The sequence below is a fragment of the Thermobia domestica genome, chromosome 1 (genome assembly GCF_964235325.1).
Source record: "Thermobia domestica chromosome 1, izTheDome1.hap1.1, whole genome shotgun sequence".
Classification (NCBI taxonomy): domain Eukaryota; kingdom Metazoa; phylum Arthropoda; class Insecta; order Zygentoma; family Lepismatidae; genus Thermobia; species Thermobia domestica.
Window position 1 is genome coordinate 205,626,766 of NC_137454.1, and position 23,719 is coordinate 205,650,484.

Below are 23,719 nucleotides of genomic sequence, written 5' to 3' on the forward strand. Positions count from 1 at the left end.
ACGTTGGACCCCTCTGAAGTAACCCGGGTAAAAGTACACAATCCAATTGTATCTCGAAAAATACTATAGGGGATAAAAAATGTGTGTACCAAGTTTTGTATTGTTAGACAGAATAGGTATGAGGGGAAATCGTGTATTGGTATACAAGCTTTTTCCTCATATCTATTCCTCTGTAATCGTCTCTATGAAAAATTAGAGCTCATTTACTGTTACTCTGTCTTGTTTTCTTCTTCTATCTCCTTTAAAGAGAGACTCTTGAATTCACAATTCTCTTACAGACTAACTTATCTATCGTTTACCATATTTTATCAATCTGTTTAAATTAACCTTATAAACTTACTTTCTATTTCACAATCAAGTCTCAACTATCTATATGAATCTTCAAGTAAACTTTTAATCCATCTTGCTTACGCAAACTATTCTCATAGCTATTATTACAAATCGGTATGTGGCGGAGGGCCGCGGTGGCTCAGTGGTAGAGCGTTCAACTCTGGTACATGGGGTCCTTGCTTCGATCCCAACTCGCGCCAAGTGAACTTTGTGGTGGACAAACACCGTGTGCGTGGGTTTTCGTGGGGTTCTCCCGTTTCCTCCCACTTCTTCGTTCCACCATTTCATTCATTACTCATCATCACCGTCTCCTTTAGCCTAGCCAGGATAATCATGGGACGTAAAACTTTAAGGAGGATCGCTAGTGTTCTAGGTACTATGCTAAAAGCTGCTTGAATAGTGCGGTGTTGCCAGATAGCATCGAATGTTTACTGATGTCAGATAATAAAGGAGGTAATCATGAAATTCTGCTTGGATACTTAATGGAGAAATTAATTTTCGACCCTTACCGCAATTCACAGCTAAGTTCAGCTTCTTGAACTGCAACGCTAGAATCCAGAAATTTTGTTATTGTGACTACCACAGTAAACGTACAGATTTGGCAACAACGCATTATGGCGTTCTGCGCAAGTTTCTTCTCAAAATTCCTTTCCTTAAATGTAAATTAATATTTAAATAAAATGTGAAACATAACACGAAAAACAATCAATCAATATATGTATTTCGTAATAAGATCGTTACTTTAAAATACTTTACACATACAAATAAACATTTCATAAAACTGAACACTTCTAGTAAGATCTAACAGCAAGTGCCATATTGTGTGCTCATTGTAAAACGAATATTTTCTTTTATTTGTTACCGTTTTCGATGTCAGAAGACACAACCAAATAAATCAGTGTCTTATGTTGTATCTGAAACATAACTCTATCTTATAGTACAATATTTATAATATGTAATATTTCATTGCACAGTAGTTAAGGGAATGATCTAACTTCCGGGTGGTAATCCACCTTAAAAAGATTATGTGCTTTCAAAACGCCTTCAACAATACTTTCTACCCTAACACACCTACTTAAAATTCCCAACATCCTCTCAACACTTTTCCCTCACTACATCAATTGAAACAAAAGTATTTTAACCTACATAAACAAAAGCTAACTCAACCTTAACCGTTAACAGATTTTTTTTTTTTTTTAAATACATTTCGCAAAGAAGTTTTGGAGAGACGGTTGAAGTTACGTATCATTTTTGGGGCTCCATCATCATACAGAAATTCGTTACAGTGTGTCTGGATTAATATGTCTAATATTGGATATGAATGAAAAGGTGATAGTGCCGAAGAGTCAACATAAGCCAATTCAAGACTTCATTGATCGAGACAGTGAAGTCTTGATTAATCCCTTCGATTGTACTCAATCCTACTACATTGTTCCTGATCATCTGGATTCGTACCTGTACACGTTTCTAGTACACGGGATTGAAAATATCATCGGCAGTGTTTCAGAATGTTATGCATACTTTCTTCCATTCTTCTAAACATTTTGTCATATCTTGACGATCTTCTTTGTTTTACTAAATGTATCCACAAACATTCTGCTTATCTAAAAAACTACTTTCAAAATTTTTTGTTCGGCTAACTTTCTTAAAATCTGCAAGTGTCATTTTGGTCTACCAGAGATTCCCTTTTAAGGTTACCTGAGCAATGGATTTTCAATCAAAAAAAGAATCTATATGCTAAACAAGAAAAACTTCTTGGAAAATTGTTATGTAATGGAATTATGAGAAATACCGGTTGAACAGTCATCTTAACAGAGAATTGCTACACCAGAAATATAACTGTAGATGTTACATAAGACATGATAAAGTGATATGTGTGGCATGGTGGGCTAGAGGAGTTTTACGGATAATATTTATCATGAATTGAAACGGGAACATAATGCGATATCATAACGTGGTAAATATAGAGGCGTATAATCAACTTCAAAAAAAGGATAGCGCATTCTTGATCTGGAAAATTATGTGCCACAAACAAGTCTCAGCCACAAAAAAGAATGCGTATCAAGGAGACTTAATGACAATTTAAAGTCACATGTGAGGTAAATCCAAAATTAAATCACACAAGTTTTGTTATTAGTTGGTGATGGAATGTATTATAACGGTAGTTATATATACACAAGCTATTAAGTGTTCGGGGTTTAACGTCCCTTATTAGGTCTATGGTTCTATGTAAATGTACACCCAGTTTAAAATGAAATTCGAATCACATTTACTCCGACCGGGAACCAAGCCGGTCCTCCAGACTAAACGTAACTACTATAACTGTTGACCCATAATGAACCTCTACTGTACAGTGAAGAAAGAGCTAAGTTAACTCTACACATCCTGAGTACACATAATGTCAGGCCCTTGTTCCGCTGCAGGTCGTTTACATGAATCCCACCACTACAAAACATTCTTAACCACTGTGGTCCTTGCGTGGCTACTCTCTCGAGAATAATGAAATAGTTTACGTACTTCTCATATGAAATAATTTGGCGCTGCTGCAGATTGTGTATACTTTCAACGAACCAATATTGAAGGTAGGGGTATGAGTTAAATTAACTAAATATGATTAATCTCTTAATTTATTTTTATTTTGCAGGAGCACAAGTTATTATCTGCAAAGCACGTAAGAAAATAACATTTAAGTCGGCATATCCCAACTTCTTTCCTGTTTACAGGTTTCAGTGAACTTTAACACCCATTTGAAACTATACTTGTTTTCTTCTTTTTCAAATTCAAATGTTCGTTTCATGATAGAACAAGAAATGTCATATAATAGAAACCACAATATAAATCCACTGGGATAAAAATAAAACTCCTATTCACCTTTATATGCAAGTCGTTCACAACCAAGAAAGTTCGTTCTATATTGTTTACAAAACTGACTGATTAAGCGATTTTCTAGCTCGTGTCTCAAAATATCTGGTAACAACACATTTACCTTCCCATATATTAAGTGCGTTAGGGAGAATATTTGCGTACGCCTGTAGGCTGCGCCTAAAATCATGTTTAACAGCAATTACATAATATTACATAATTACTATAATTACTTACTACACTTGTCTATATAATAACAAATCTACAGACCATTCACTATTTGTTAAATTACACATCAAATGAATATCTTTTAAAAAAATACCACATATTCAGGCAATGTGCTATTTGTGTCACACACAAGTTTTACGATTAATATTTCAGTTACAAATGTGTTTCTCAATAAAGAGAAGATACAATATTTACATACGTACGTGTCGTATCAAGTGTACTACCAGTATTTGCCCCTGTAAATTTTCTTTGATAGAACTAAATTTACTTGAACTCAAAAGATTTTCAACATTGCTTCAGAAGAAAAAATATATATATATTAACACGATATCACCAATTAAACTTTGAAATTAATTAACATATATTAACAAAACTGTTATACCGTTTTCTTACGTATCTGACACTTGAAAAGAACCATGAGGATACCTTTCACATAAGTAATCTCTAAATGATTAAAACTGTTTATACAGGTTTCTGATGGGGAGTACGAGTTATTCACTATTACCAGCTTTCTCAAAACGGAAAAAACCAAAAACCATATTGTAGTTTTATAGCATCGAAGAGTTACAGAATTGTTTTCAACGCACTGTTATTGAGAGAAATATGTACTTTCGTCTAGGATGTTACAATAGAAGATAAACTGTTCAGCAATCGACAGGATTTTCAAAATACATTAATTTCTCCGATCATACTTCGTAAATACTACGATTAATTAAATCCGAGAAATTGTTCTTGTTTTTCAGTTAAAAATATTCTGGTAAGATGAAGCCAGCACGGGGCAACATTAATTTCATTTTAGCTGTAGACAAGTCGGGTAGTAATATGATCTGATTTATATACAAGACAGTTCAAGAAGTATTTGAGAGAGTACAGAAATTAGAAGAAGTGAAAACCCTGTACCTAATACGTAATAATTTCTTACTGCAAATTACAGAACGTATGTACAAAAACTATTTTAACAACTGTATTTATTAAAATGTTTTACACAGGAACTGCTGATGGAGTAATACGACACTCCATTGAACAGGGTGTTGCGCACGAGATAATTTCTAAAAAAAAAATCTTACTTAAAGAAAATTCATTAAAAATACTCTCAATATCATCTTCATAACGTAACTGAGAAAACAAAACACCGTTTCTATATCTCACCATTATTCCTGGTTTATCAAAAACTAACAAGAACAATCAGCTTATCGCTAGATATTGAAATACATTCAGCAAAGAACTGAATTTTAATCAAGAAAATATATACATCTTTACTCTATAGAGAAAATATCACTATAATCTTTTTTGTAAAAAAAAGAAAGAAAAAATACTAACAGCGCTATCAAAATAATCTAAAAAAATCACAATGCTAACAACTGTTGTTTTAAAGGAATGCTCAGATAATTCTACTCCGTACATTCAATATTTTAACCTTCAAAACCAGCTACAGTTCATACATTCTACAAAAACTAAATTAAATCCTTACTTACAACACTTCATTCCTATCATTCTGAACTAAACAGACTATGTCCTAATGCCAAAGGATTAGTCATAATAATAATAATTATAATAATAATAAATCTTCTCATCTGCGTTCCTATAACGCAATAAAACCATACTAAACTTTTCAATGTTTAATATTTATTTCCATATTGAGCGAATGTGATTTCTCGAAAAAAACACGCATACAAATATTCCGATTATTGCAAATCTTTTAGAGAGAACAAGATTACAACATAGAGAGACCATCACGTTTCCCATTGAAGGCACAAGAGACCTATTGTGTGAACCCGGTGAAAGGAATGTATACATATACAGCTATCGTCACAATGGGAAGTGTTTGTGCATTCTTCACAAAACCAAATACATAAATAAATTTTGAACAATCTATTTTTACATCTTTATCTACGAAAATAGATCAAAATATTTTCTACAGCAATATGGAATTTTTCATTCACTTTTATATATATATACACACACGCATATATATTGTTTAAGTGAAATAGGCACACACATCCAACTTTCACCAAAGTATATATTTTTTAAGAATAATTGAAGGAAAATATGGCACAAGACAAATCAATCCACACATATATACAATAACTGGTTTTAATTTCTCTAGATGGTCTACTACGATGTTATATAAAGGTAGGTACGTGCATTGTTCTTTAATAAGATATCCTGTATATATATGTATATACCTTCTTGTTATCTCATTTATTTTAACCATCAAAAAATAAGCTATTCTAAAAATACGTGAAACAAATAAATATAATTTAGTTCACTCAAAGCAAGACGCAAAAATACAATTAAAAAGAAGGAACGTATTTCATTACTTTTATCGCTGCAAAAATATCCTGCAGCGAAGACTAAGAAAAATTTGTCATATATATTATCACAAAATATAAATGTACATCTGTTTCTTCTTTGTTTTTTGTTTTGAATCCATCCGCTCATTTACTGTCATAACAACAAATGTTTCTTACCCCTCACCTTGTTGATCAAATTGCAAATCTTCAAAGCAGGTCCAAGTTTCAAACCCATGTACTTCATCATCATATCAGAATTCAGAAGTAATAACGCTTTTCCATCTATTTCCTGCAATAACAGACAAACATTAGTATCTAAAAGTATACAAATATAAAAATATAAGGCTTTATGCAGAGTCGTTTTGACGTATGATTAGAGTCATACTGAAGGCCTGACTACTACAGGAAACATATGTAAGTGGAACTTCTTAGTATGACATTAATCATGCGTCAGAATGACTCTACATAAGGCTCATAATGCTTAACTCTTTAGACACTAGTCTTTTATTCTTTAAGTGTTCAATGGATTATACGTAAATAAATTAAACTCGAACTATAGCAGAAAATATGCTTCGCTTGCAAATTGTAGGAGTGGTTGAGGAAGTCTTCAAGCGGCTTAAGTCATACTGTAAGTGAAACAATAATATATATAAGGAAGTTCATGCGTAGAGAAAGACGTTTGATTAGTGATTATTTCAGATTGTCCTCACACGGACTATCAACACACGACGGTGAAGAGCATTCCTGCAAAAATACTGCTAATCCACATTGAGCATGATCGGAGATATGACCGAGTGAAGAGAGTAAGGAGGAGGAGGGCGGAACAATTCATCAACACAGCGCAATAGAATGGTTTTAGGGACAAGGCTCCAGAGGGCCCTTCGTATGATCGTCAAACAAGCCAAAGATGTTAGAAATTAAAAGTTCGGTTCGATTCTGATGTGAGGATTTCTTGAAATGTGTTCGTAAGTCACACCACCGTATTTAAATACATCAGTAAGGGCGGAACTCCGAGATGGAAAGGGTTCACGATCTACATGCGTGATGTCTAACTTCAATTTTAACTCAATACTACTGAACAAAATGATGTACCATAATGTAAGTGTATCTGTATTTTCCTCAATTAAAACTCATTCACAAAGAAATAGAAAGAATTAGATATAATTCTCCAAAATCCGTAAGTAAAGGGTCAACATTATAACATTAACATTCAACAAAGTATGTTCGGGATTTTAAAATGTAATATACAAATTTTAATTATAGTTAACAAAAGTAGCAAACCTCAGCAGCAAACTAAAGTTCTTGCAGTAACATTCAATGAAACAATAAAGAAGAGCTTGAGAAAGAAGTACAAAACAATTAATAGTTTGTTAATTTTACATGTGCATACATAGCATCAGTAATAGGTTAGGTAGTTCTCTATTTAGTAAGTACGTACGTAGGAAGTTATAGTAGTTAGATATATTGATATCTTTAATATTAAGTTGTAACTTTCTTTAAAGATATGCAGCAAAACGTTCCAGATTGATGGATGTCTACACGGATATAGATTAATGACTTTACTGAAGCAACAAAGTATTAGTAGTTTTCGATATTCCCTGGTTATTAATTTTCACTATTTTCTTGCTCTTATTTTTTATTTTAATTTAATTCTTACTATTTCCTTTTGCAGGTGTCAATGAAACAACTGAATACCATGCCTACGTTATGTTACCCCGGGTGACAATCATTCAGCAATAAACAATGATGATGTATTTACTACTTCCCATTACGCACGCCTAATATAGATGTAAACAGCTAGGTAAGTAATCATATTCGTAACTGCTACGGTAAGTTCTTTAATGTTATTCCATCAAATATAAGTTGAAAGCTGTAACATATGTAAATAATATATACAAAGCAGTCCCTGCTAAATCCCTCCTTCCGTATCAGCTGTTCTGTTCATGTATTTAATTAGTATTTAGTTCTTGATTCCCAAATGTTCGAAATAAACAAAATAGTTTACACTACGAATTTTAAGTTATTTGTGGCTTTATGGCTCCCTAGTCTAAATGTCTCTCTGTTACAAATGAAACATTTTGTTGTTATTAGACATGATTAAAATCTCAAAACACAATGCAAAAATAGGCAGAACAGAATTGATTATGCAAGTAATATCAATCAGATCTCATTACTCTTATTCAAAGACAAAGATTCTTATTCAAAGATAAAGACAAAGATTCTTATCACGTACTGGAATTTTCGAATTCGTACAGAGACATCTCTAATTATATCTAAAACAACTAACTTGTATAATGCTCCTTTTTAATTGAATTTTTTTTACCAGTGTTCCCACTACGTCCCACAGGTACTCTTCTACAGGTCTTTTATATACAACATATGTCTAAAGTAAGTCCCACTTAAAAAAAAAAAAAATTACTACGAGAAAACTATTGTATTATAATTATTTTATGATGTAAGTTGCATATGATTAACTGATCTTGACAGTTTTGTTTTCATGTCATTTCAGGTTTATGTAGTTTATAATTTGGCCACCAGAAGCGCTGGTCAAAGCCGTCATTTTGAGCTGCCCAAAGGTGACTAAGTGGCACTCGTTGGATTCTCACTTAGGGTAAACCCATATAATAATAATGGGTTTATTATTATTATTATTTTATTGTATACTGGAAATTACAGACAGAACTACGCACTTACAATTTCCATACAAAAAGAAAAAAAAAAAACATGCAAATAGCAAAAATAAACATAATACACAATAAAATACAAAACAGAAGAAAAAATCATGCATAAAACAAACATGCTCTTATATAAAAGAAAGTGATACTCTCAGCTGATTATGAAATATATAACTGTCTCTGTATATTGCTAAAATTATAATCAAAAATGTCAATAACACTGGCAAAATCATTGACCACTGATAAGATTTTATACAGAGGAACATCATTGAGAAGGTGAATAGGTTTAAATATTTTCGGATTTCTTATATGAAAACTGGTTGTACACAGAGTTATTATTGATAACAGACTCAAATTACCGTGAAGAATTGAATGTTGCATTTTAAGATCCAGAACAATCCTTCTTTCCGACAATCTTAACATACTCAAGGACATCCTAACTTCATCCAACCTTCATAACACTTAAACTTCCAGCGTAACCAAGCAAGAAAAAGATTTTGAACTGTTCCAAACTAGTAGATATACAATCTATACTTCTATTCCATATGATAGAGAAATATTTAAGATGACTTCTAACATTAGAATAATAAAGAATAACGCATGTTTTGACAGAATTAAAATCTTTGGACATCCATTTCAGAATTCCAAGACTCCTTCTCGCTTTGGAGGTTATATTTTCAAGATGTTGTTTGAAAAGCAATTTACTGTCAAAAACAATATCTAAGTCTTTAATAGTATCTACAAATCTAATTGGAGTATCATTTATATTATAAGTGGGGGCCGCGGTGGCTTAGTGATAGAGCGTTCACCTCTGGTGCTTGGGGTCCCGGGTTCGATCCCAGCCCCCGCCAAGTGAACTTTGTGGTGGACAAACACCGTGTGGGTGGGTTTTCTCGGGGTTCTCCCGTTTCCTCCCACTTTCTTCATTCCACCATTTTCATTCATTTCTCATAATCACCGTCTCCTTTAGCCTAACCTGCATAAGCGTGGGGCGTAAAACTCAAAGATTTCATTTCATTTATTTATATTATAAGTGGAAAAACTGGAGTTATTTTATTCGTAATATTCATTGAAAAAGTTTTGTTACAACTTAAAGGTAGTACACTGTTTTTAGACCAAAGTAGTATTTTATTAATATTATTTTGGAGCACCAAACAATCGTACAAATTTACAATGGTTTTTAGGTCATCTGCATAGATCAAACATTTACAATCCAAATTTTCAATTATATCATTAATAAACATAACGAATAGAAGTGGTCCGGTATTTGATCCTTGCGGAACACCGGAGTAAATGTTATATACATCTGAGAGACTACCCTTATACCTAACCACAAACTTTCTTTGGGACATATATGATACTAACCAAGCAATAAATACAATGAAAAGATGTTTCAATTTGTAAATTAAGATGTAAATAATAATAATAATAATAATAATAATAATAATAATAATAATAATAATAATAATAATAATAATAATAATAATAATAATAATAATAATAATAATATTATTATTATTAATATTATTATTATTTTTTATTATTTATTAATATATCATATGCAATTCTTTTACTTTTTTGTATACTCATTTTACTTTATCATTATTAGTCTTATGAGTGTATTTTACTTGAGGTGTTAATTGAGATGATAATTACGCTTATATGTATATACATATATATTATTACTTTCATTGTATTTTCACTTTGTAAAAGGCATTGCATGTTTGAACCAATATTTTATTTCATTTTACTTATTTTGTACTATCAGTTGTATGTTATGTCTATCTGCATGCGCCTTCGTGGCTGTAACGCTGTTTGTTCCCAATAAACATTTCGAACATTATTATTATTGCGTAGTCCGCAATGCAAGGTACACATAAAATTTGGTCTTCTGCTACCGGACTAACAACTTCTAAAACTACTGGTACACTTCATTTTCGGATGAATTGAGAAGCTATTCAGGTGATCCAATTTCTGTCAACAATCTCGAACTAATTGCGTTCCCTCCAACTTCCCCCTCTCCACCGCCTGCGATGAATAACGAATGAGATTCACACGGATATAGAAAAGAAGTTGCAAGTAAATTGAAAAATATGCTCTTTACGAGTGCAATTACACCGTCTGCAGTGAATGAGCAGTATCACTCGCATCCCCTTGTAATCAAGGAATCCCGGATTCGATTCCTTGACAGACATGGAATTTAAAACAAATAGCAAACAGCAGGTCTTCTTTTAATACGTAGTGGTTTCGTTACTGAAAAATAGTGTAAAACCATGTGATAACGAGCGCAATAACAAGCATACGAAAACCGAGAAACTAAGTGCCTCTTTAAATATGAATTTATTAATTTCTGTTCAAAGGCTTTCATCTCAATATTAGTAATTTCTGACACAATAACTCAAAGACAGTTACACTAACTACTTACATGCCTTCTAAAGAGTTTACTTACATGTCTTCTAAAGAGTTCTGCATGCATGCCTAGAGCTGGGTCTGCATATGAGATATGAGCAATAACATCTTCGATACTCCACTCAGCAGGATCGCTAGACGTCTTCGGTGGGCCTTCTGAATGGGGAGTTGTGGATGTGGCAGCTTCAAGTTCTGCTATTTTATAGAAATAAACAAATATAAGTACGAAGGAACGATATTTTAAAAAAGAAAGAAAAAAGAGTTCTTTCAAGAAATGTGTTTTCAGTCTACTTTAAGCTTGAGTTTTCGAGCCTGAATACGAAAATACACGGTTTTTAAGATTAAACCGCAAGAAAATCACAGGACAAGAGTCTTGTAGTCAACGCAGATGTTTAGTGTTTGCAAGTATTGCATGTTTACTCCTTATCTTTCGAAAACAGTTAATCTGTCACACATATCAAGAAGTAGGAAACGCCTAAATTCTCACACTAATCCATCAATATCAATATATATGATCCAATCTGAATATATGATATAATTAGTTTGAAAAAATTATAAATTTTTCTCCTTTTCCTGTACCTACAATCTCAGGTTCTTAATAAATAGTTGTATCTCAAGAAAATATGAATTTTCTTTTGAATATCAGATATACTCTGAAACCTTTGGAATAGTAATAATAAAATAGTGATGTCGAAAATCCTACGTCCCATTCAAACTTAATCAAGCTACAACTGTATGACCTCTTCGGAAAGAAAGAAAGCTCACAATCTATTCATTTATAAATTTGAAATATCATAATGCCTTCAAAACCATAAATTTTGTGCGTTATACTTAAAGGATATTTCGGGAAGGAATTTCAAAATCTGTACTAATTGACTGACAATTAAATTGCTTTAAAATATTAATTTTCACGTGAAATAAACAACTTCTTACCTGGAACTGATTTCCGAGGTTGCTTAGGACATGTTGGAGTAGCACTTGTTGACGATGGATAAGCATTTATTGTTACTGTGTTCGTACTTGTACCAATTCTAGAACTAGAATCCGAACTTTCTGAGGACCATCGCCGCTTTGGTGCTGCATTTCCACTGGTACTCATGGAAACATCATATTCTTCTGTTTTTTTTTTTTTTTTAAAAAAAAAAGAAACAAAAGAAAAATACTAATTAACATGTTTAAGACTACAGAACAAATATTATTAAAAAAATATATGATTTTCAGCCGTTTTTAAATGAGGAGAAATTAATACACAGGAAGCACGTCATAATAAAAGAATTCAATTTTTGCAAGTTTATATACTGTTATTGTAATATTATTTCATCTACAAGATATATATATATATATATATATATATATATTTAGCGTGGGACGTAAAACTAAAATATTTTATTTTATCTTTTATCATCATGAGACAATTGGAGAACTATGTGAATTAAGAAGTAGCGAAGTCAGATCCACAAAATCAGAAATAATGACACCAGAAAGCTGATGCGCTGACAACGCATCACCCAATTAATCATGCTACAACTAGCTAGCCATAGCCCTTCATGGATTGTAGCGGCAGGCAGTTTAGTACTTCTTTCTACCTATTAAGTAATTTCAACAGCATTTCAAATCCATATGATTAAAGGAAACTGAAGAAAATGTGGCTTGTTTGTTATTTTCCGTCTCCCCTGCAATTTGGCTCACCTCTGTGTGCTGAAATAAAATATTTAACGTAATGTCTCAAGAGCATATCTGACCAGCCATGTGGCGAATATTTCAGTCGGTGATGCATAGCCAGTACACTGGCTTGTATATATACATATCTATTGCGTGTTCTAAAACTGGCGCCCACGGACGGACGAAATGGTTCCATTCTTCAGGTCAATACAAAGCGAAAATGCTATATCAGGATGTCCACTAAAATTCCAAAATGAAATTTCGTGACTTTTTCGTGACCTTTTCTTTACCAAACCATAATATTTCGTAACGGTCTCAAGGGTGAATTTGGGTGTGAATTAGGCCGAACTTTCATGCATGTGATAGAAGCGTGCTTTGCTTGCGATTTGGTAGCGTCTAAAGTCGACCATAAGACATTTTTGGTGGTGGTTTTTAACGTTTTATAGAACAAAATTTTCCAGCCTGTACTTATATTTGTACAGATTAAAAAAAAAAAAAAAAAAAATGTGATCCACAAGCTAAATTTCATGACTTTTTCTTGACTTTTATGAGAGTTTTCGTGACTTTCGTGACCGATAAACACCCTATATATGATGATACACCCTCCGGAGCCAGCTTCAGTCGCTACGGGAAGTCAAAAGTTTCACTATGTGGCAACGTCGTAGATTAACTTGGAACCATTAGCATTGCTCTATGAATTTATCAGACAACTACATCGAATTGTTACAGTAATAAATGACAACTGTTAACATATATCGACTTTAAGTGCCACCTGGAAAGAATAGATGTAACTATTTGATAGATTGGTAATTTACCTTACAGCTCTTTATCTTCGACGTTGCTATATAGTACAATTCGCGTCTCAAGACGGGGGCCCGAAATGTATACAAATATATATATTTTTCGCTTTGACTTGTAGAATAGTGCTCTGTAGTCCGTGGGCCCCATATTTAGAACATCTGATATATATATATATATATATATATATATATATATATACAGTGGCGTAGCAGCTGCCCCCGCAACCCCCGCAGTGCGGGGGGGCCCCGACATATAGGGGGCCCCGAAGTCTTGCGATGAATAAAGATTTAAAGAAGTAGAACTTCAATCTTACTTCTATCGGCTTTACAACTAGGGCCCCTTCTCTATACTTTGCGGGGGGGCCCACAAAAGTGTGCTACGCCACTGTATATATATATATATATATATATATATATATATATATATATATATATATATCAGAAGGTCTAAATATGGCGCCCACGGACTACAAGCACTATTATGTATACCTATGTATATATAATCCTTCGTCGATTGTATCACACCCATATAATACCAATATGGTTGATTTATGATGCAACATTTAAAAAAAAAGAAAATCATCGTATAATTAAAATAGTAAAATCAGTAAGTGGTATGTTATAAATATACAGATAAGATACAATAAAGATAAGGACTACAAACGAGACTAGAGGATGAGTGTTTTGATCTCAACTGCTATAAAAACCCACAAGCATGAACAAACCAGTAATTGTTCTACAGTTGCATATTGACAAAATATTAGCAAAGAAAACGCGAAATTTAGTACAGTGAAACCTGCCTTCAAGGGACCCCTTATTAAACGAAAATATTTCTCGTCTCTATGAAATTAGGGATAAAACACGTGTGAAATTCCGTTCAATTAATAGAAACTGTTATACGGACAACGGAAATCAAAATAAAACTTTCAACGGAAAATTTCAACGAAGCGTTTAGCGAGTTTCTAGACGTCCTATTAGAGAGCAGGGATATACAATATACTATGTTGCCAGCGAGACAGACAGTGATGTGCAAACCGAAACAAGCACAACGGATATAGATGTCTCAACTGAGAATTATACGGAAAGCCAGTAGGGAGAAAATAAAGTGTAGGATAAAGAGGAATATGGCACTGAGTTGGAAGAAGTGTAAGCTAACGACTTATCAAGATATTGCAAACGTTTGAAAGAACTGCAAAAATTTACCTTACATTGAAATGACACTGATATGCTTAATGTAAGTTCTTAAGCTAAAGTATTTGTAGAAAGTTGAGCAGCCAAACAGTAATGAGTACAGAAATCCCTCTTTATAATTTTGACTATTTTATAATAAAGTTAACGTGTGCACACTATTTTCTCTATTCGTTGTAAGTTTTGAGTGTATTAATTCACAGTAGTAATACTGTAGGCAGCATCTTATTTTATTTCAGTATGTTCACTATATATATATGTTTCCAGAATAGGTCTATCTTTGTTAACCGGAAACATCATTTTTTTTTTTTTTTTTTTTTTTTTTTTTTTTTGTCCGTTTGATTCCACTAAAGACAGGCTTTACTGTATTAGGGCTGTACAACTTTAAAATGAGAATGATATATATTTTAATAGCTATTGAATAATAAAGAAATGCTTCCATGTTACTATACAATACAGAGATACACCATATAGATCACCCACGTTGAAACATGTATGTCAACACAATAAAATGAGGAAAGGAAACAGTACAAGACAAGGAACCACTACTGAAAACTACTATCAATACTATATTTTCGCACTGAATCAACTTTCAACGATACTATTGTACACTAACCCAACAAACTAATACAAAATTTATTCGTGGAAAATACGTATTTAAATTCCTTCAAAATTTTATGTCACCAAATTTTCGGACATCATCGTCTACCTGAGGGATGAGTTATTTGGATAAGGTAGATGTGGTGTACATGTATTTTGGTTATACTAAAAGAAATCAAAAGGAAAATGTATTTCCTTAAAAATAAATGAGATAAAGCTCAGGTTCAGGTTCAAGGTGTTTTTCTTCCTTCTCTTCGGAAGTTTCGTTATTGAAAAATACAGTAACTAAACTGTCTTTAGAGCTAAGTAAATAAATACACGAACTTCAAAAAATATTATTCATTACGCAAATTTGTTGACTGAAGTATGCCAATCCAACAAATACGTTTGGTTTACAGAGGTCATTTCACGTTTATCTAACCTGTGCATTCTGATAACAGACGATATTGTAATTTCACATTTGTATATTTGTGGGGGTTTCAATAGTTGTAATATAAGCCGCACTGACTGTAATGGATTCTAAATTGGATTTTCTTCTTTCACTTTTAACATTTTACAGTTATGCCCGGTAATGATGGCTAAAGGAGACGGTAACGATGATAATGAATCAAATGATGGAATGAAGAAAGTGGAAGGAAATAGGAGAACACTGAACCCGAAAAAAACCACGCACCAAAAGTGAATGCTCTACTACTGAGATCCCACTTCTATACTGGAATCTTTTTGTTTGTGTTACTAATTTCCGCCACGCCCGGTCCAAAGCCCGTGCTGAGAAAAGAGGAGGAACTTCCCCATTCCTATATAGTTTTCTCTCCTTATGACGATGTGCAACATGGGGAAGGAAAGAATTCATGAGGGTTCATATACATACTCACTTAAGATCTTCAAAGCCTCTCTCCATCTGATATCATTGTACCAAGATAGAACAATGTGAAGATTATGGCATACCGGGGAATGAGAAGCTTCAACACACTCCCTAATTGGTGAATGATGTGTCCCACTGGACCCAGAAGCATCCGTGGTAGATGAACACGATAAATTGAGGTAGGTAGTGATCAATCAGCAACGGACTGGATCTTGCCACCTTACCGGCGGATATGACGCTTTGGCTGACTTCCAAATCGGTGAATCACACATGTCATTGGGTCCGAAAGTGTGTGTGATTACCTCAGCATGTAAAACTGAGATAGGTGGATTTGCCTAGAAATGAGCAGATACGAACGCCCTATCGAGGGAGATTCTTACCCTTTTCCTTCCAAACGGTGATTTGTACACCATTGGGTTTGTGAAGAGGTATGTTTTTACCTCGACGTATGCGCGTGTACCTCAGCACGTAAACTTGAGATAGGAGGGGGTTGTGCCACTTCTTTCCTTCGGTCCTATAGGAGGAGGTGAGGCTTCGGCTCCTTCCCAACTGGGCAGTTAACACGTACCCTCGTTCCAAGAGACAAGTGTACGTCAGGCCTCAGCACGGTAGCTTGAACGTGCACCTGAGGAAGGCGCTGTCAACCCTACCGAGGGACCTTAGCTCTTTAATGACCATGTTTGTGCATAGTTTACATAATCATTGGGTTCGGTAATGTACGACCAGCTCTATCACGACTAAAGATGGGCGAGATTTGGGTTTTGTCAACCCTACTGGGAGAAGGCTTTTATCTCCAAAATTACACTGATTTTGAAAGCAGTCTGATTTACATCAGTCATTGGTTCTGGTAGTGTAAGGAGTACCTCAACTGTAATTTGCAGAATACAGTGTTTAAGCTCTGCTGCCCCTACCAGGAGAGGCTTGCCTCCCAAACAATGACCTACACATTGAGCCTTAAAGGAAGTACCTCGTACTTCAACATGTACGTGGTAACTCAGTAAGAGTTTTGAAGTCTACAGTCAGGCAAGGCTGGGAATTAGCAAACCCACTTTGGGATTCCAGGGGCTCCAAAATTTGGGTTGGACTCGGCTAGGCTGTAGTCATACAGTGGGATTCGGTACACAGGTACTTCGGCATTAAGGGAAAGTGAGCTTACATAACACTTCTCCGGTACCAACATACAGATGTTGGTACTTCTACTCGCTACGGAGTCACCTCCACCGATGGGTTAACCTAGAGAGACTCTCGCTTCTGTCTCTCGCGCAATAGGCGTATCCCATTCCCCTACTTCTGATATGGGGTTACGTGCTTATTGCATAGAAATTGGGTATTCCATCTTTCAGAAAGCACCAAAAATATTGAATAATTACTGGCCGGTATAAAGCAACCGGCCTAGGTGGGAGGTTTGCCCTACCTGGTTATGGGAAAACAAGCGTCGTAGACAATATCTCAACTATATATGTATTAGTGATTCCTCTGCGTCTTCTACCGACATCCTCAGTTCATAATGACTATGTCTACCCTTAGATCGAAGTGGGTGACACTACATCCTTATTTTGCGAACGAGGAAATTCAACGATACTGTTATAGTTTTCCCTCCATATTTGCCTCGATGAATATTTTGTAATTTTATGTCTCCTCTTAACGTATCTATTGCTTTATAGACACATCTAGTATGTAACAGAACGCATATCAACAAACCCTCAATTCTCCGCCCGGTGCAGCTCGCAAAAAGTGTTTGAAAGTAACAACATGGAGTTTTGCCCCAGATATTTTACAGTATATTGAGTTTCGAAGATAGCAGGAAATTAACTGCACTACACTATTGAAGTTTTTATAACTTAGTGGCATAGTCCCTTCTCTGGTTCAACGGTTACTTTTGTCTTACCTCAATACTGTACAATTCACCTATGAAATTAACTGACGGACTTATCCAAAGACGAAAACATTAACCGAAAAATTCAGTGACATAATTTTGAAACTTAAGTGAGTACTTTCAATAATATATTTTGTTTCTTGAGTTTTAACTTTAATACAAACTTAGTTGTTTTCCCATCAAAGTACTACCAAAGTATTTTTAGTAAATATTCTAATATTCGAATTACCATTTCCTGAATCATCAGAAACTAAAATTACTTCTTCTTTAGCTTGGGTCTCTGTCTTTGCTTGTATAGCATGTTTCACGGTTGAACCTGTTTGGCATATACATATGAAAAATAAAATAAAATGTAATTATATGGTTACTTCCAGTTACAAATAAAACCTAAAAAATAAAGTGAGAATTTCGACCTCAGTGGTTCGTGATCAAAATATGCAAACGGAAAAATAAAGAAAGAACGAAAGAATAGAAAAAGAAAAACAGAGAGAAGCGAAATTTATATAGCGTGTCAGTCAATTCTACCCATATTGGAAGACGGGACGAAGAACGAGTAGTAAGTATCAGTTTCGGAAAAGTGTTTCAAAGGAAGAATAGAAAGGGGAAATATGATTCTATTAACGTGATTCCATTACATGGCCTCGCTCATGGTGGAAAGACTACAAGGTGGTTGCATGCGCATGTCGCCTGGAGCGTGTCGTGGCTGTGACGTCATCTGGTTTGCAAGAGACAACGGGAAAAGGCGCGGCTTTAAGTGACAAGTGGAAATTCTTTGTTACTTTGATCTTTTAAATGATATCGAGAATGCCTAACTGTGCAGTGTACGGCTGTAGTAATTATTACAGAAAAACCAAGGGAACTAATATAAAATATTTTAGATTTCCTCAAAAACAGGGGGAATGTCTCCAGAAATGGATTTTAGCTCGCAGGCGACAGGACAGAATAAACCTAAAATATGGTAAGTTTTACATAAAAGTAATAAATAAATGCAATGTTAAATGAAATTATAAAAAAGCGATTTCATTATGTAGTTTCTTTTTAGTATTAATAGTATGTAATAATAGTATATAGGGCTACAGTAGCTTGTGTTGATTCTGCATACAAAAATCCAATAGTACGATTTAAAGAGACGAACTTTGAGGCAAGACCCGGATTCGAAATTATGAGGTAGGGGAACCGACAGAGGTCATCATTTCTATTATCATTTCCTTCTACATAAGATATTGAGACAAAATTTTCCCCACAGAGGCAGGCATGTAACTCGAGAAGGGAGGCACGATGATCTAGGAGGCTTACCTCCCTCGAGTTACGCAAATGGAGAGCATTGAACGCGTTAAAGTAGTTCAGGTCCCATTTCATTCTGGAGGTTTGCATTCCCTGTAGCCTCGGTGCTAAAACGGGACGTTGCACTTCAAATTAACTAACGAATGGAAGGTTCGTAATAACGATTAACTGTTACAAAGATATATAACAACGTATTAGAACAAGAGAATAAAGTATCCACCTACCATGTCAGGGCGACATTGTCGGGACATTTTTACACTCAGATTTTGAAATTTTTGTTCATTTTAGGGGCCCCCTCCAGAATTACAAAATTAAGAATGACTGCATTAAATTTTAAAATATGGTAGATTCTCAACCAATCAAGAAAGCACGGTGGCTCAGTGGCAGAAGGCTCACCTCTGGTGCGAGGGATACTGGTCCGCTTCTCGGTCAAGTGAGTTTGTGGTAGACAACATCGTGTCCGTGAGTTTCTCGGGGTACTCTCGCATTCTCATTCCACCAAATTTCACATAATCATTCACTTGCATTTATCTTTTGTCTTCTTTAGTCCACGGGACAGAAAAGAGAAAACTTATGAAGAAAATTAAGAAAATTATATAATTTTATGGTTTATGTTTTCTAGTCTAGCTGTAACACCCCTACATCGTCTTCACCTACGCCTAGTACTTTGTTTCTTGCTTGAAATAGTCAAGTTGCAATTTCTTTGTTTGAGGTGCTTTGTATATACATATTATTTCTATATATACACAATAGTATATGTAACGTTTTATTTCGTACAAATGTTTAATAATACAGTTTGTTATGGCGTAAATTTTGACACTAATATTCAGAGAACTGTCAGTTTCACCAAAACTTTTGTTTGAATGCAAATTCTATAAATAAGCGATCAGCGATTTCAAATAAGATGATTTTTTTATAAATCAAAAATAAAAACGATGCTTAAAATATTAAATACGTGCGTCCCTACTCAATAAAGTTTTTAACCTCCCCTGAGATTCTGACGAAACTTACGTGGGAGCAACCTCTTTTAAAAAAACTGTCCAAGCATAACGAAAATATACGTACGTGCATTTCTGTTTACGAAAACCATGAATTCTCTCTTGAAATATTCTCAAAATTTATATGGGATCATCAGTAAAGAATTCTCTTTCAAGCAAAATAATAATAATTCTAAATCAATACCGATCAATGTGTTACGAAAATATATAATAATACATAAATATATAATAATGAAATGCATTAACGACACACTGTGTTATAGATTATTCAGGCCTATATATACTCGAGTGTATTACTTCAGATGTTTAAAAAAGAAAAAAAAAGAAAAGAAAGAAAAAGCAGAAAATGTAGCGAGTAATATTGAACTTGTTCAAGCTTCAAAGTTGTTTAATAAATTTATGAACTGATATTGCTGTTTCTTTTGCTATTATAAATATCTTCCTTTGAATTAACTTAGCTTAGTCATTGATTACATTACGTTTATATAATTATTGTTTGTACTAAAATTTTTACTTCCTTGAAATCACTATAAATAGAAGAGAAGTTTGCGTGTAAGATACCAGCAACCAAGCGCTTGTTAAAAGTTCACCTGACTCTCGCTGGCCACGTCTGCGACCAAAATGACGTCATGCGCCAGAGCGACAAGAATGTAGCACTGCATTGCATTCACCTTGTAGTCTTTCCACCATGGCCTCGCTGATGTGGTCTTACCAGAAAAGTAGTAGAGCAGTTAGCGCTAATTTTGAGTGGGAAGGTATATTTGGCTTATTTTATGTCTCGCAGAGGCGGTGTGAATATGAAGTAATACAACCAAGAATTTAAGTATTAGAGCAAAGAAATTGCTGAAATTAATTTTTATCAAACACTTCTTACCGATCACTTGAAAGTATCTTCCAAAACTGATCCTTCTACTCGATCCTCCGAGAACAAAACAAAGGTTTTTCTGAGTGCATAGATAATATGTTTGACATTCGATAATATCTTTAAACTTACCAAGAAATTATCACAAATCGTTAACTAGCAGTGAGATTATCCGATCCGTAAACTTTCGATGCTCAGAGACGAACCCAAAGAATTTTTTTGTTGTTCCTTTTACCACTTCTAGCCAACATCTCTAATATCCACTTTACTAATGCTACACAAAATTCATTGTTTTCATAAAGAAAACCCTCCGAACAGTTAAATGCATCGTAAGTTGTAAGATAAGCCCATAATATAAGCCAGAAAGATACCCACATTACTAGATAAGCAAAGTACAAGTGTTCTCGCTAAATGCTTGATCAGAGAGAGGCGGAAATAAATATTCAAAAAGAAAAGAAAACTAGTTGTGAAACGTCTAAATGGGTTCATCTTGAAATCAAAATTGCTTTTATTCCAAGATGGTACCCACATGGGTGTTTCACAGCTACTTTTCTGCTCTTTAATTTCTCTTTTCTTTTGTGGAGTTTGGTTTATCAAAATTGCTTTAATTATTTACTCTGTCCGTGTCCGTCCAGGAGACAAAAAAATATTTCGAGTACTAATAGATGAATTAGGATGAACTTTGGCCAGGTTGTAGAGGGTCAAAAGATAGAAATGGAGTTCATTGATAGAAATGATATTCAAACCATAAGTGGTAGAAATTAACCATTTCAGATTTCGATGTTGATCACTGCACAGCAAAAATGTTAATAGATAACGAAAAGCTGTATTCTGCAATCGATCAAGCGCCTTAAGAATACGTTTCCTCTCCATCCTTAATTCATTACTCAAACCGAAAGTGACAGAAATCCACTACAACTTCCGGATTGAATATTAATCTACATACAGCAAAAGCGATAAGTGGTTTCTTGGAATGGATTTCGCGTTCCAAGACTAGATACCATCTCTCTTAGCCCTCTATTGAAACAGAAAGTGGCAGAAATGAATCACTTCCGGTTTTATCGATGATACTATAGAGTTAAAACAGTAATATATACTGAAAACCGGTTGCTTGCAAACGAGTAAGTGTCCCAAGAATATATTCCATAACCACCTTAATCTCTCAACTAAAACTAGAAGTGATAGAAATCTACTACCACTTCCAGTTTTCATATTAACTGAGAAAATGGATGATATCAATAAAACGGAGAAGTTACTCATTACGCCCAATTTTGAAGTAGTTACTCGCATTGGTATCAATAAAAAGAGAACTGAGCACTAGTCGTCTCGGCTGACCTCGAAGAAGCCCCGCCCTTTTGAAGTAACCACACCTCTATTCTCGAGCCGAGTAACTACTCCGTGTTTGGTATCAATAAAAATCAAAGACTCTTCTGTGATGCTAGTAACTCCTCCAAATTTGTGGAGCAAGCTAAATAGGCGGCTCCGTGCGAAATATGACAGAGTATATGATTGTTTTGCTATGTAGCAAAACTTATAAATTGCATAGAAATGTTGCAAATGGAGATTACAAAAAACGTAGAGTTCATGAAAGAAAATGTATAGTAGTTAGCACAACATTTTATAGGAGAATCAACGGAAATTTGGGCTGATGCACTACGTAATGATGAAAAGATGCGGGTTTTCTTGCTTTACGTGAGTGATCCGGGATTCCAGGTCTGAATGTCAGGGGATTCTGTTGTGGCTCAAAGTACTGTGTCTATGACTACTACAAGTGTAATGGATGCGATTATTGTGAAATCTGAAAATTGGTTGTTTCCGGAGGTGTGTGTAATATTCAAACAGCAAAGGCAGAGTGGCAAGAACAATATACATTTCCGGGTGCTATCGGAGCACTTGACTATAAACACGTGACAATAAAGAAACCTAGTATTTTGAAGACGAATACGCTAATAGGAAGAGCTCCTTCGTGGCTAAGCGGATAGCGTACATGCCTTGGCATGAGAGACCCGCGTTCGATTCCCAGCGGGAGCTCATATGGTTCGGATTCCAAGTTAATCAGTGGGTCCCGTTTCATATAGCCTCGCTACTGAAAAGGACATTAAACTCAAAATCAACTCAACTAAACGCTGATAGGAAAGGTGTATACATGAGAATGTATATTTTTTTATGCCAAGGTGAAAGGGGACACGTATGGTGTGGAAAACGCAATCAGATGGACGTGCTTTACGACGTGACTGGCTGGACTATTTAAAAAAGGAAACAAAGGGACCAAGGGTCTAATTTCGTTCTTAAAGCCAAACACTCTTGGACAAGACCTTGGACAACACGTGATATGCACCTGTCGTGCTAATCTTGATATTGCTGGATTCCAATCAACATCCATCAGTTTCAAGAGGTTCGTTCCCGTGGTTTAAGTATTACTTTTTTGTTTCCCGTTTTCTTTTTCATTTTTTTTTTTTTTTTTTTTTTTTTTTATATGCTCGCTCGGATATTAAAGATTCTCTTTTGGATTTGTGTCTCATTTGTAGATGTATTTGATATTTCATTGCATTTCACTGTAATTGCCTTCAAAGCTTTGGCTTTCCTTCGTTTACTTTCTGGTAACTGTGACTTTGAAAGTACCACTGGAACTTTCATAATATCCACAAATGCACTTTAATTGAAACTGTCGTTGCTACTTGTCCCTTCCATGGCGTTTAGGAGTAGTAGTCCCCCCCGTATGGCGAACTGAGTCAGCAAAAATTTTTGTGACGTCATAGGTCAAAGGTCAATGACCTTGGCCCGGG

At 34.6% G+C, this 23,719-nt stretch overlaps 1 protein-coding gene across 3 annotated transcripts in view; it reads right to left on the reverse strand.

The window, feature by feature from the left end:
* Positions 1–2,939: 2,939 nt before the first annotated feature.
* Positions 2,940–23,719, reverse strand: part of Scm (Polycomb protein Scm) — an 81,783-nt gene continuing 61,003 nt past the window's right edge. Inside the window, exons 12-15 of one of the 3 annotated variants that reach the window (XM_081769007.1) lie at positions 18,019–18,105; positions 11,732–11,914; positions 10,839–10,990; positions 2,940–6,003 (exon numbers count right to left, since the gene is read on the reverse strand). In XM_081769007.1, coding sequence (XP_081625133.1) covers positions 5,869–6,003; positions 10,839–10,990; positions 11,732–11,914; positions 18,019–18,105 — 557 coding nt within the window. In that variant the 3' untranslated portion in view covers positions 2,940–5,868. Of the gene's footprint in view, positions 6,004–10,838; positions 10,994–11,731; positions 11,915–18,018; positions 18,106–23,719 lie in introns of all 3 variants that reach the window. The other 2 variants (XM_081768999.1, XM_081769015.1) reach the window with 2 other exon arrangements.